Source organism: Pleuronectes platessa, chromosome 4 (assembly GCF_947347685.1).
Source record: "Pleuronectes platessa chromosome 4, fPlePla1.1, whole genome shotgun sequence".
Classification (NCBI taxonomy): domain Eukaryota; kingdom Metazoa; phylum Chordata; class Actinopteri; order Pleuronectiformes; family Pleuronectidae; genus Pleuronectes; species Pleuronectes platessa.
This window is the reverse complement of record NC_070629.1, coordinates 25183442-25198691: the sequence shown is the minus strand read 5'-3', so window position 1 is coordinate 25198691 and position 15250 is coordinate 25183442. Positions and strand designations below refer to the sequence as shown.

The 15250-nt window shown below is 40.5% G+C and overlaps 3 protein-coding genes across 3 annotated transcripts; 2 read left to right on the top strand and 1 right to left on the bottom strand.

The window, feature by feature from the left end:
• Positions 1-1191: 1191 nt before the first annotated feature.
• Positions 1192-6335, top strand: emb (embigin). Its single transcript, XM_053420085.1, has 9 exons — positions 1192-1337; positions 2153-2230; positions 2416-2599; positions 3133-3215; positions 3323-3459; positions 3840-4001; positions 4508-4625; positions 4723-4756; positions 5681-6335. The coding sequence occupies exons 1-9, from the start codon at positions 1265-1267 to the stop codon at positions 5739-5741; spliced, it is 930 nt and encodes a 309-aa protein (XP_053276060.1). The 5' UTR covers positions 1192-1264; the 3' UTR covers positions 5742-6335.
• A 355-nt stretch (positions 6336-6690) lies between these two features.
• On the bottom strand, positions 6691-10877 carry mrps30 (mitochondrial ribosomal protein S30). The gene is made up of 6 exons (XM_053420084.1): positions 10575-10877; positions 9371-10047; positions 8471-8616; positions 8195-8300; positions 7281-7457; positions 6691-7197 (listed from the first exon to the last, which is right to left on the bottom strand). The coding sequence occupies exons 1-6, from the start codon at positions 10592-10594 to the stop codon at positions 6938-6940; spliced, it is 1386 nt and encodes a 461-aa protein (XP_053276059.1). The 5' UTR covers positions 10595-10877; the 3' UTR covers positions 6691-6937.
• On the top strand, positions 10594-13615 carry hint2 (histidine triad nucleotide binding protein 2). The gene is made up of 5 exons (XM_053420087.1): positions 10594-10805; positions 11656-11793; positions 12885-12989; positions 13133-13205; positions 13300-13615. The coding sequence occupies exons 1-5, from the start codon at positions 10713-10715 to the stop codon at positions 13389-13391; spliced, it is 501 nt and encodes a 166-aa protein (XP_053276062.1). The 5' UTR covers positions 10594-10712; the 3' UTR covers positions 13392-13615.
• Positions 13616-15250: the final 1635 nt, after the last annotated feature.

Sequence of the window (15250 nt, the reverse complement as noted above, 5' to 3'; positions counted from 1 at the left end):
TCCTCCAGCCCTTCTCTGCTAGTTGGAACCTTTAAAGAATCCCACAGGTTTGTGAGCACAGGCGTAACATGCCCCCCCACTGTTCAGAAGTATATTCGTGTGACTCTGTAGCACATGATGAATTAATCTCCTTACATAAGAAACTGAGTCCTGCAGCAGGACGGACCACACACGGACACCTGAACTCTGCTGCAGCTGAGAGGGATTCCAGCTCAACAGCTTTACACACGGGGTGAAGGAGATGATTTGTTAGAGGAACTGTTGATTAAGAAACGTCTGAGGATGAAGAGATGAAGAGGAAATGGACAAATAACTAAACTTGTGCTACAGAGAGTATGAGCACACCGTCTGCCCGAAGAAAACAATTTCACATAACCTTGATTCGCTGGCGTGCATGTCAGTGGAGCCTTTTACACTTTGACCTACATGTGGGTGTTTTACTCAGTGTTATTATAAATATTGGACATGGGGGTTGTTGTCAGGGCTGGAAAGAGAACTGAGTTACTTATGTAGTTGTGAGATAACGTCCACCTTGAGAGAATTGCTGCACATAAAAAAAATGAAATCATTTGATTTGCTGGTCAAAGGTCAAACTCACTGTGTCCTCACAAATCAAACCTCTTTCTGTGATTTGATCATTTGAAAGCTCTTTATGACAAAAGTACAGTTAATACCTTTTATTGAATTATATTGAAGTCTTCACTACATATATATATATATATATATATTGAATTTAAGGGGACTGGTTGGTCATATTGTTGCTTAAAATAAACTTAAAATTGAGTTAATGATTTTAGAACATGCTCAACAGGTAAATTGGATCTAGAAATGAATCAATGATAGCAGCACTTACATATTTACACACTACTGGTTTTTTTCATGGGGGCAGGTGGTTCATGTGACCTTCAGCTGCCAGGTCCTCTCATGTGACCGGAGGGGGCACCTTGCACAGACTCTGCAGTGGAAACACCCGGCTGGGATGGATTCTGTTATTCTCATCACACAAAGCAGCATTTCGATTTAAAGTCCACTTGTGTTTATTTCAGTTTGTCCATGCACGGCCGCTCTGCAGCACGGCCTCAAGAAATAGACCCTGCCTCTTTCAATAATGGATGGAGTCAGCCACCCACAGGCTGCAGAGTCACATCATGGCTGCGTCACTTGTGCAACTGAGGGAGGAGGGGAGGGGTGGTGAGACGATGCAGAGAGAGGAGGCCCAGTGAGTGAGGCGCTGGCAGAGGAGGAGGACAGAGGGATTATAATCATGTCAACCTCGTGGAAGCAGCTCCTTTTTCAGACCGTCCTGCTTCTCATCTCCTGCAGACCCACCCAAACAAGTAAATGATACCTGGGCTCCATTGTGACTGTGTATGTTGTTGTGTTCAAAGCTTTTTCCTCCAAATGTTCTGTAACCTTGGGAAGAAGAAAACAAATTATATCACTGGATTTCCACACCATCATGTTCAACATCATTCAGTGTGAAGCTGCCGGTGGTGAAAATGTGATGTCTCTGTCTTTTCTTATTTTATTTCTCCCCATAATCCTCTGAGAGAGCGTTCACATCATGATGGGACAGGAAAAAACTCTCCTTTAACACCAAGAGCAATTACTTATCAATGCACTGTTAGCTTTTATGTATAAAGACCGACAATTAAATATCAATTTAGTAACACTGAAGGAAATCACCATGTTCAAACAACTCAAGCAGCTAGTTTGAACATGTTGTTTTAAATCATGCATTCATTAAAGGTTCAGCGTGTAGGATTAAGTGACATCTAGTGGTGAAGTTGCATGTTGCAGCTGAACACCCCTCACCTCACCCTTCCCTTCCAGACATGAAGGGGAACCTGTGGCAGCCCTCAGTTGTGATAAAAACTCAAAGATGTTTAGTTTGTCCAGTCTGGGCTACTGTAAACAACATGGCGGCCTCTCCTGATGTAAATATAGAGTATTTAAATATAAAGGAAGCATTGTAGGGAAAAGAAAACAACAGTTTGTACAATTAAAAACACACTATTGATTGCCAAACATTTATTATTTTTATAATAAATGTTTGGCAATAGATCCCTTTCACCTAAATCGGACACACTGGACCTTTACGACATTTAAAGATTATGTTTTTTTACACGTTTTTTATTTCTGTTTCTGTCAGAGACATCAGGCCCAACGCCTCCACCACTGGTTCCCATCAGTCCTCTGTCGACAGCTGTAAGAAGTGTTGTCCTTGAAGGTAACTGTCCTCAAGCATCAGTCCATTGTGTCCATGTAACATTTGATATGTCTGCAACCTGTCGCCTGGATGCCAGCCTGATGTGTAAATATAAGTAAGGGTTTGTGAACAACGTGAGGTTAGATATCATCTCACATCTCTGAATGAACCAAGTGAGCAGACTCTTTCCTCCACTCTCCAACCAGGGGACAGTCACACTGAGAAGGTGGAGCTGGAGAACCCTGTGGATCTGGAGCTGGAGTGCGTCTGGATCGGGAACCTGAACAATCTGCCAAACGTAACCGGCGTCTGGAGAAAAGGTGGAGATGAAATCGAGAACAGTCGCCTCGCGGTGCCGCTGGAGAAAGAGAAGTATCATCTCAGACGAGTGTGAGTGGGTTCAGCATTTTATCCATTAGATTCAGACAATTTATTTTTAATTTGAAGTTTGTATTTATTTTTTAAGTCTATTCACTTGTTCAGTGTCTGATGAAATATTTCATAATTACTGTACTGGAGTACATTATTTATATATCTCTACTTTAAGTAAGTCAAATGTATTTTAGGGTACTTTTTTACTTTTACTCTACTACATACGCAAGCAAATATCTGTACTTTGCTTTTGGGATCAGGGTACATCAGCAAGTACTTTACCTTTACTATTTAAGTATATTCAAAAGGAAGTACTTAATACTTTAAATTCAGTTGAAAAGTTAATTTTCTTTTTTTTCTTTTACTTGAGTACATTTTTGTCTATTTATTTATACTTTAACTCAAGTCAAATCTTTGAGTACTTCCTGAAAGTACTTCCTGTGTTTGGGTGGAAAAATCTACAGACCAATAACTTTACTGCAGGTTTCATCCTGAATCAAACGTTATATATTTTGGTGTAAAACCTCTGTCACCTGTTCTGTGCTTCACAGGTTCAGGATCGTCAGTGAAGAAAACCTCGGAAATTACTCATGTGTGTTTGGAAATGAAGCAAAAGTAGATTTTATTTTGGCAGGTACAAGTCCCATCCTTCTCAAATGATTCCTATGAGTGTAAATACCTGCATCAAATCTCCCATTGAGGACGGTGCAGCGTCATTCTCTCATCTCTTTCTCTCCCCAGCTCCACAGATGGGCGAGGTGCGAGATAAGCCCATAGTCAGCTACGTGGGGGATTCAGTGGTGGTCGTATGTAAGATGGAGGCCACCAAACCAAAGCCCCTCTCCTGGAACTGGTACAAAGCAAACGGGACGGATAAAGTGAGGGAGCTGTTTTGTTTTATATCTTTAACAAAGAACCATTTAAATGTTGGTTTTATTTAGTTTTTAACTAGTAAATAAAGGAAAGAAACACCTTGTTCATTCTTAATTTTGCCATGTGGAAGAATCCTGGGGAAATAAGTTAAAAAACTGGTAATTTTTTATAAATTTCTTACACTGCATTTCTTCCTATGGTGGATTTAAAAACTTTATTTTCTCCACCATAACCCTGAGATGATGCTCTGTTACACACAGATACATCAACCATCTGATAATAACAATAACTAAAAGTGATTTCTTTATACATAAAGTTTACATTATTTATGACCTCACCCAGTGGATTGATAGGTAACAAGCTGTGTGATGCTCTTGTCCTATAGGAGCAGATCATTTATGCAGCAGAGTCTCATCAGTATGAAATCAAAGACAAAGATTGGACGAGCAAGCTGGTGGTTCACAACCTGACCGAGGCCGACTCCGGCTCCTATCACTGTGAAGCCGTGTACGCCCTCGGCACCACGATGGGCCACGTGGAGCTGAAGGTCAGTCGGGGAACGTTACTCCGTACATGTAATAAAGTACCGGGCTTTGGTGTACTCTTGAGGTACTTATACTTGACTTGAGCATTCGGAAATTATATCGACTGATACTTGTAGCCCACTTTATTTCAGAGAGGTTTATAACACTTTTTACTCCATGTATTTGTCAGATTTAAACTTTAAAACGTGAAATAGTCTGTTATAATAAACACTATTTAACTTTGACTCATGATGATTCAAATATCTTACTTGAGCCACTTCTCAAAAGGGTTTATTGAAATAATTCTTTGAGACCCAAAGTGTTAAAATATTACCAATATTTATTTAAAATACATAGATGGAGTACGAGGATATTTGTACATATACTTAGAATAACAATATCATTTGAATTACAATACTTTTATGCTTCTGTTTTAGATTTTGAATGCAGTACATTTCTTGTAATTGAGTATTTTGTTTTCACGGTTGTACTTGTATTGTAAAATCTGCTTCCTCCACCCCCGCTGCAGGTCATCACCCTGTGGGAGCCTCTGAAGCCGTTCATCGCCATCCTGGTGGAGGTGGTCGTCCTGGTCGCCGCCATTCTGCTCTACGAGAGAAGTCAGTCAAAGAAAAAGTGCTCAGGAGGTAAATCAGACACAAAGGAACACAGGAGTTGTTTTTGGTCAGTACTGGACACTGTGATGTTTTTTAATCTGAAATTAATTATCTGTCTTTTTCTTAGAAAATGGGACAAATGCGGAACAATCAAACACACTGTGAGTACTGTGTGACTGCTGATAGATTGTCTATACCACTTTCTCATAAGATGCTATTTATAAAGTTGAAATAGTTGTTATAAATACAAAATATTACTTATCTAATATATAAGAGCAGGGAAGCGTATTGCATTCACGTGAAGACAAACAAATAAAGCTCTGTTTTTCTGAGATAATTATTATGGTATTTCCGGGATAAGTCTTCATAAAAAAGTTATAGAAGAGTTATAAGCCATTAATAAAAACAACTCTTTGGTTATCAGATTGTGGAAAATCCTCCTCATGAAAGTCGTCTTTTTAGCTCTTAGATTTATTTTGGAAACAGCTTGAACAAAAGCTGCATCTGAAATTAAATCCTTTTAGAAACTCTTTAAGCTTCTTAGCAGTTAAAACGACAGACCATGATTTACTAACATCTATAAGTGATTGATTTTTGCTGATGGTTCATTCATAATTATAAACCTGATGATTTATTAGAACACGCACAACCCAAAGACTTACTTATGGTTCACCAACATTTATTAAGGCTTTCTTCACGAGTAGAAACACACAACCTTCACTATCATCATATCACATTTGTTCTGAGTGTGTCACAGACATCAACCGCTTATCAAACTCTGTGTGTAAGTTGATAAAATGTTTTATCATGAGAAGTCTTTAGCTGTAAATTGAATTAAGTCGTTTATAAATAATCAAAGTAGATTAAGTTGTAAGTTGTCAAACAGGGGAGAGATGAGGTCTCTAGAAAGAATTAAAAAGCTAAAGATGAGCAAATTGTAATTAAGGTGATTTTCCCAAATCTCTCTGATTGTATTATCTGAATATTACATTAATAAGTCACTTGTATACTCATCAGAGAGATATCTTCAAGTTGAATGTGTCTACTTGTGGTTTTAATCATGTTACTTCTGATGCCCTCACCAGGACGCAGGCAGAAGATAACGGACCAGAGGAAAGTTCTTCGATGAGACAGCGAAAGGTTTAAACTCTCTGGAGGCTGCAAGTCAACAGATTCTGCTTTTGCTTATTTTCACATGTGAATGGTAGAGCTCCAATGCAATATTAAAGAATTATTTTTGTGTCCCAAATAAAAATCTAAATATTTCAACAGACAAAATGCAATAATCTCCACAGTTCACAGTTTCCTGTTTGCATCCTGTCGTGCTGGAGGATGTGTTTCTTTTTAAATTTCCAATAGACAGCATCAACCCTGTAAACCGTCACTTCCTGTAGAGACCGGAGTTCATGTCGGTGACTTCTCACCTCACTCCGCCTTTGTTGCTTCTCTGTCAAGGAAATCCTCAACACGTCTTTGCCTGTGCTATGAATGGGGTTTGTGAGCAGTGCCTCTGAACCAATGAGCCATTCAAATTTTGCTCCCAGTGACTTTGTGTTATGTTTTATGTGTGCGACACTGTCTACATACACTGTGTTAGTCTCATTACATGTATATCAAGATATTTCATCATATATGCAGATGTTTGTGTATCATTTTCACGACTTTAGTTGTGTGTTTTTGTCAATGTTGAAGGTGTCACATGTTTATGTCAACAAGCAAATTAAAACTACACAAATCACCGTTTGTTTCAGTTACTGCCCACAAAAGACATTAACTGGTGTGAACTGATTTTACAAAGTGAAATTAGTTGCATGAAGTTTTTTAACTTTTTTTCTTTAGTCAGACTTGGCTGGAGACTTTAAGTTTAAGATTAGAAAGAAATCTGGGATGTGGAGTTAGAAAGAAGTGAATTAACTGGATCTCTTGTCTGAGTTGAGTTGTATCACTGTGAAAAACTTAATGAAATTCTTCTGAATTAATAAAGTCAGTAAAAGGTGAGCAATAGGGTTTTGACAAGTAGTGTCATTAATATAGTTATGCAATGAAAAATGTATCAAATTGTAGAAGTTTGTACAGATAAACACAAGACTCCTGATTATAAAGTATCATTTTATTTTTGCATAAATAATCTGCACATTTGTTCAAACTCATAAACCTGTTTGCACAGATTAAAACAGATGTGTGTGGTTTTTTTAAATACAGTCCAACAAGACGTGCACATGTCTGCCAAGGTTTCTCTGGATTTCTTGGATCTTTCATGGCCTTGGAGAAAATAAATATGTTTTTCTTCATCAGGCGACAGAAGCAAACAATCAGAAGAGGAGACGGACATCTGAACAAGTCTACGGCCGGTTCATGAGGAAGTTAACCAGCAGCTTTATGACGCCGTCGTTCAGGCCCACCACCTTTCCGTCCTCCACGCCCTCGTACAGCCGCAGACTCTCTGTACCCCACAAAAGATTTTTCCTGGGGTTGTTGACGTCCGTCTCCACAGAGAGAGCCACTGTATTGAGCTGGTAGCAGAAGAAGGAGAAGAAGTGGCCGTCGGTGATCACAGCCTGGGACGTGAAAGGCCTTGCGACATCCTCGTAGTTCCAGAAACCTACAGAGGGGGGGAAGGAGGTTTGATCAGCAGCGGTTCCTCTACACATACGTAAAAACTTTTTTAAAGACTCTCAATCTCACCCTGGTACATGGCTTGAGCTCCTGTCCAGGCGAAGAGGCTGGCGAGTGCGTTGGCTCTGAGGAAGACCTCCACCTGGTCCGACTGCTTCTGCCGAGCCATCCGGTCTCTGTGATATCTGTCAGGAACCAAGTGGAACTGAGTGTGACCGTAGCAGGCTGGGTCTGGTAGCTTCGCACCTGTTAACAGGAGCAGGAAGATGAGATCAATATGATCAGTAATTGTTAACAGAAGTTTGGTTTGTTACTGTTTTGGGTTTACAGAAACAGGACAGCACTTAACCTGGAATAGAGAGTGCTGGTAACAAAACTGCAGTTGCCGGTATTATTAAACTATATTACACCAGTGCAAAAATATTGAACCATTCTTTGGTTCCAGTAAAAGTATCATCCAAAACAGGAAAACAATAATCTCATATACTATTCAAGTGGGGAAAGGACAGCAGGTTCTTCTACACATCTGCATGAACCATAATATGGACACTTTGGAGGTTGCAGGCTGGCGCCATCTTGTGGCAGTCAGAGGTAACTGAATAATGACAATTTCAACTTGTATGCCATCCATGACATGTAACTGGAAGCCAACACGCATGTTCACAAACCAGGACCCCCCGGCAACAACCTTGATTTTTAAGCCTCTTCACCAGTTTGGGAGACACTCGATAATCTACTCTTGTTTAAGATTGACCTCCTACGATGTTTTATGAGAGCTACCCGACTGCTGTTAAGATGTCTGCTATGGAAATATTAGTTTTAGGATATTAGGGAACCAAGACCCCGGTTGGACGACACATAGAAGCTTCTGAGTGTTTTTCTTTAATAAGTATATGAACAAAGCACAAAAAATGTTCACTATATTGTCTTTTTCCAGCTCTGACCTTGATGAGGTCGTACACGGATAGAAAGTGAGTGGTTACCTGTGAAGATATTGTTGTCGTACTGTCTTCTGAACATAGGCATCAGGTTGGGAGCATATTTGACCTCTGGGACCTCAGCTGCATAGGACGCCTCCAGTGGGGTGAACTGAGAGGAATGGAAAAAGCAGAAATGATGAGTGTTCTTCTGTTTCAAGGATCTGTGTCCTTGTGTTAATGGATTTCTTTTGCCCAGTTGCCTCAGTAACTGTCAGAAAACCTACTGTATCCATGTTTTTAAATGTGTTTCTCGGTTTTAACTATATAAAGTGTTAGTACCTGTGGCAGCTGCTGATTGATCCTAATCTGACACTGTGGCTGGTCATCGATCTGGAACCTGGTCGGTTCTGGCCGGCCACTCCGGTGCCCCCTGGGGATGAGTCTCTGTCCTCTCCTCCAATAGAAGTTCACTTGGGGATTAATGTCTGAAAAAAGAAAACTACATTATAATGTAGATCATTTTTAAATAGCAAGTTTTGCATTAGTACTTTATATAAATATATGCTAGAACTGTAAGTAATGGTTAGAATCTGCACCAAGTAGGTTATGTTTTCACCCCCGTTCCATTTGTTTGTAAGCAAGATAACGCAAATACTACTGGAGAGATTTCATAGAAACTTGGTGAAAGAAGGCAGTTTGAGTCCAGGAAGAACCCATTAAAGGTTTGTTTTTACTTCCTTTAACTTTACAAGACGTTTTTACACACTCATTAGTTTATCAGAGAATAGCATGTGGAACTCTTTGAAAAAAATGATATTTATGAGGGTGTTTAATTTGGTGCAGATCAAAATAAAAATCTGGATCTGGTGGTAACTTCCTCAAATGTCTTGTTGGGTCCGACCAACTGTTTAGAAACATTCAGTGTGTCGTGCTTTAAAGCATCAACTCCTCACATTTGAAAAAGAAGAAGCAAAGATTTTACATATTTGATTAAGAATTTCTAAAACTGATATTCAAGCATCAACGTAGTTTGATTTATTGATTCATTGACTAATGGTTGCAGCTCTGGAAATAACAAGACTTGAATGATTCCTGGAGGTGTATTTATATTTATACAAGCTGCAACATCCCAGAGATGTAGACACACATGGTTCAGGGATAGACGTGAGTATTTCTTCCACACCACAGGTATACAAATACACACATCCATATATACACTATAGTCTGTGAGATCCATACCCAGGCTGGAGAGCAGCAGCAGCGGGTTGTGTCGGGCCAGGCTGTAGGTGAGCTCGGTCACCAGGCTCCTCAGAAAAGGTCCCACCATCATCTCCTGCTTTCGGTACAGGAAAGCTTTGGGTTTCTTCAGGTGCCAGTGCTCATGTAAGATCACTCGGGTGACCAAGGCGCGGATGTCAGCGAAAGCCTCATCCTCCATCCCCGGCACCGAGCTCGTATCAGCGGCCGAGGTCGAGCCCTCCTCCCCGGGGCTCGCCTCCGCGTCCAGGGCGAATTTCTCGGGCAGACCCGGGATGTACGCGGTCTTGGTGAAGTGCTGGTACCATCTGTCCGCGTTCCGGGCGAAGGTTTGCGGGTAAACCACGAATTTCTTCCGCTGGATGCGAGTGGTGAGGACGAGTTTCTCCTCCACCGGGGCCGCGCGGATCTTCTCCACCCGCTCCTCGATCTGCCGCAGCCGAGCCGCTTTGCTTTTAGCCGTGAGAGAGGGCACGATAGGCGGGTACGCGGGCTCCTTCGCCGCAGCCTCGGTATGGACGAGCTTGTGTTTGATTCTGAACGGAGGAAGTTTCTTAGCGAACAGCAAGGGCAGCGACGTGCGGGCCGCCATGTTGCTGCTTCTTCTTCTACTGTCGCGTTGACACATTAACCTGCAGGTTATTTTACACCAGCGCCCCCTAATGGACGGAAAGTCATTCTATGAATACATTCAACAGTGTTTAAAGATCGATTCCCATACACAGATGAACATCAAACTAATCATACACGTTTAATTCTGTTTAAAACATATAAACAACATGTATATGATTTATTTACAGATGCAGCTGATGATATTAACACATGTGACTGTTGTTGATGCTCTTGAACGCCTCTTGCAGCCGAAACATGCCTCCTTAAAACAAACCCCAAAACATCGTAATTTGGAGATGTTGAAATATTACTTTAATTTACTGAAATTTGAAGTTGTACCGTCAAATTAACGTTGTAACCAGCAGCAGCTGAGCAGAACATACAAAGTATAAAATACAGAGGACACATACATTTAAAATAGACAAAATAATCTCAAGTTTTGCACATTTAAGTAGAATGAAATTAAGCATAGCGAACGTAATTGAGCTAAAAATAAAATGGAGCTAGAAATAATATCTATAAAGTCTAATGTCAACTGTGTCGCGTTCACTTTAATGTTCCATGTCAACATCACCGGTGGGTCCGTGAAGGCATCGTCAGGGTCACGTGTCTGCTCAGCGTTGTGATGATACAGCTTCCTGAACTTCTCACGTGTTCTTAACAACGAGATCAATATTCCCACCTTCAAACTTCAGCAGCTGATGATCGAGTTATGATCAGTTTACGTCAGATTTCACGGACGCGGCTCGTCGGGACCGGAAGTGTCCTCCTGGGCCGCCTGCAGCGTGTCCCCGGAGCTTGTCAGGTATCTGCTCCTCAAACCAACAGCAGGCTGCTCCTCATGAGCGTGTTACTGTGTGCGGCCGCTGCAGGACACGTGGACAACATCTGTCCCTCCGGCTGCGGTGCTGCCAGTCAGCACCGAGAGGTTTGGTTCATCGTGGCCCCCTGCAGGTTGTTGTTAGCACGTTAGCATCAGTCATTAGCTCAGAGCTTTAAAGGGATGGTTCACCCCAAAAATGAAAATTCAGTCAGTATCTACTCCCCACTGTGCAGATGGAGCGTTTGAGTCCACACGACACAGCTGGAGGTCCAGGGGGTGAACAGCAGTGCAGCCACATCCAGTACGGCTGAAGTCAATGGTGACCATTTATTAAAATGTAATAAAATAATGAAAATGGCTCCATTCTGCTTTTGTGGTGTCATCCTAGTGTCCATAAGCCCCGACATTCAAATTTGACTTTAAATGGCTTCATTTACACTCATGTCTGATATCCTCCTCTGGAGCCGTGTGTGCGTTTGGATCACAGCGAACATTGAGGTTAAAAACACGTTGTGTAAGTGACCTTGTTTCGGGTCAAATTTAAATGTTGGGGCTTACGGACACTTGGAGGACACAACAGGAGGAGCAGTGAAGCATTTTATCTTATGTTTCTGGTTTCTTTTTACATTTGAAGAAGTGGTCCCCATTTACTGTAATTGAATTTAATTTGGCGTTACTGCAGTTTACTCCCGAGACTCCAGTGATTTTGGGATTAAAACAATTTACCCACTCCTCCATCGGCACAGTGGTGAGTAGATGATGAGTGAACTTTGATGTTTGGGTGAACTATCCCTTTAACATGTCTATGTCCTGTTTGACTGACCCCCCCCAGAGACCACTGTGCTCCAAGAGTGAGGAGGTGCGCCTGGCGGAGGAGGCCAGCAGGAGGTACGGCTCCCCGGCTCCCACCATCTTCTCCAAAGTGATTGACAGAAGCATCCCTGCAGATATTATATACGAGGATGAGAAGGTAAACATCACAACATCACGTTGTTTGTCCCGTTATCTCTGTCGGTCTGTTCCACGTGGAGTTTACAGATAAATTAGCACACACGTGCTGATAAAGTTAAGAAATGTACATATTTTATTGATTTTTAAAGAAGTAAACAGACATTAAAAATGAGCATAAGGGCAAATATTCATGTGTTATTACCTTTTAATTCATGAAGGTACTAAATCGTATTTGATTCTTTCAAATGTATAATGCAGGTGAAGAATTGTCATTACAAATTAATAGCTCATTGATATTTACAGACAGATAAAGTGCCTTACAAAGTTTTCGGGGAAAACAACCATGGGCTCCTCCAATCAATGCCTATGAAGCGGGGGAGGCTGTGAAAGGACAAAAAAATGTTGACTGTGTGAAATGTCTCTAGGGAAGTTGAGGTGATCTAAGAGGAGACAAGATGAAGAGGACAAAAAAAAACATGCTCCCCGGCAGATAGGCAAAGTTGTGGTGGCGGTCGTGCACCGTCGGTAAAGGGAAACTTTACCAGCAACGTTTTTTTTACAAAAGTCCATGGCTGAAGTCTGAAAAGTTTGTTTGTCTTTGTTTTGTCTGTTCAGCAAGTGGGTGGAAATCATCTGATCTGGGTTAATGTGGCAAACACTGACACAGGAGACTTTGCTGAGATAGATGGCAAAAATGAATTCCACTAAAATATCAGAAACATCTGGATGCAAATGTCAAGGAAGTGAAACTGGAAAGAGACTTTTCTTCCACAGCAGCACAGCGAACCAGAGCAAACTTTAAAACTACATAAACTAACACAAGCTGAAGCTTTTCGATCGGTTCTCACTTGCTGACTTTAACATCATAGAACATCTGTTGGTAGATTCCTAAACCTGCTGTGAATGCAAGACAAAATAGAAACAAATCTCAGAACTTGAAGTGATGAACAGGAGGAGTGGGTTAAAAATGATGCTGTGATAGTTCCCCAATGAGGGGCTTACTAAGTACATCCTTGGTTAGGTGCTCAAACTTTAAAATGCCTATTATCGTGGCAAAAAGTATTAATTTAACTGTAACACTCAATATATGTTTCTTTGTATTTTCATCAGTGTTTGGCATTCAGGGACATCACGCCACAGGCCCCTGTTCATTTCCTGGTCATTCCCAGGGTCCCTATTCCCAGAATAAGTGAAGCCAAAGATGATGATGCTGAGGTGAGTTATTCCCTTTGACTGTTCATTCTCTACAGATGATGATTCTCTTTTGGGAGGGGAGTTTCAGGGGTCGGGGGGGCTACGCTCACAGAAACATGGCGCTCACATGTGATACGTTTCCTTTCCCTTATCCCAACTTCCAGCTTTTAGGACATTTGTTGGTCGTTGCCAAAAATGTGGCAAAGCAAGAATCCCTGAAGGAAGGATACAGAGTGGGTGAGTTAACAGTAACACGCCTAAAGTCTTTTATATGAAGTCACAGTTTGATTACTTCCATATTGAATTCTGTGCCTGTCTCTGCCCTCCACAGTGATCAACGACGGGAAGCACGGTGCTCAGTCAGTTTACCACCTTCACATCCACGTCCTGGGAGGGAGACAGATGACCTGGCCTCCAGGATAATGGCGTCATGTGAACTCTAATGTATCTGTCAGCTAAGACACTTTTACGTGTTTAATCTCATGAGCGCAACTGAATATACACGATTGGTGTCGTTAATCCAAAACATTTAAATCATAATTCCATTTCCTGAACAATAAACTCGCCTCAAAAAACACGAGTTGTAAATAATAAAGACATTATGTTTGATACAACTGCAAATAAAGATTATATGTCTCAATTTGAAATGATTTGATAATTCCTTAAAAAGAAAGAAACAATACAAAATCATACAAACATTTATTTACATATTAATCACGTTAAAATACAGATATATGTTAAATTAAATAACCGCATTTATTTACAGCAGTAATATTCTTGTCTCTTGTTAGTAAATGTGTATTTTACAAGACACACTTTAAAAAAAAAATTGTGAATTTATCAGGAAGAATCTGTTTGTTCTTTTATAATTATTAAAAGATCTTTATTTACTTAACCAACAGACTATCTAACATTTTAAGGTACCACTCTGATAAAGTACAACATAATCAAATGTTTTAGGCAAAACAAATTTGTTCTGTCAATATTTAATACATCATTTACTGATACTTTGTGGGTATTATGATAAGCCATAGATAAGAACAACTTTTAAGGTGCCAGGTTGTGGAAATTCTTCTTCTTTTCTCTTTTTAGCTCTTGATTTCATGAGGGAAACATCTCCAGTCGACTTAGTCCTTGTGCTGCAAGAAAATCCATTCACCAACTGCAGACTTATTATGGTTCTAATGCTTTATTGTTTAATTTCAGAGATTGATTAACTTTGATCTATTAATCGTTGACCATTGGAGGGGCTACCTGATGAGAGTATAAAAGACAGAAGCAACATGCTCGAGAAGACTCCCATGATATAATAACCTTAAGTTCTTATTAATAGATTATAACTAAAATGATTGACTGACATTGCAGTAAATATAAATATTAATAAATTGTGTCCTCACCATTAATAAAGCTCTTTTATTTTGAATTTTTCATAAAGGCACCCACTGGGTCACATATATTTATTACCTATGGCATATAAAAGAAAAAAATGTCTGCGTATTACTGGCACTGGTGAATCCGCTCACCAATCATTCACAACCTCCACTGGGGGCACGTGCCCAAGAATGTGGCAGCGAGGGGTCGGATGTGGTGTGACTGGGTGGCATGATTCACTGACCTTCCTGTCTGCAAGGAAGGTTACTGTGTGTCATCTGAGGACGGAGGGCTGAACTTTCCTCTATATTTACTTACACAACATTGTCCACTTCCTTGAACAAGGCTGTGAGACACACTCGGCTGTGAGATATGAAAATGAATGAAGAAGACAGTTAGATGTTTAGAGGATTTAATCTGCTTTGTTGAAATGATTCCAAGAATAAATGAATGTTCCTCACTGATCTCCCTTATGCACTGTGTACTGTACTAATCACTAAACTCACTAGAACAGGCAAACTTTGGGGGAAATCAAGGCGTCTCAAGCAAGATATCACAGAACATTCTTAATATTTAGTCTGTTTAATCGTGAATTTACAACATCTTGACTCTTTTCTCCTGATGTGTACATTGTTCAAGTGTTAAATAACAGTTTTATGGGTCAAAGTCTCACGTATAATCATAAACTTGAGAAAACTTATCTAGTTTTATCCTATCTTCCTCTGACAGGCCCCTTCTTGCATATCTGATAACGACGGTCTTCTTCATTCGACCTGAGATGATAAAAGTCTCAGTTACATGCAGCCGCTTACTCGTGCACCGCTTTGAATATGAGCCTTAAAACTTTGAAGCTTGCAATGTTTTGCATTGTCACCAATGCCAACAGTTGTCGCCCACTATAAGTAACACAA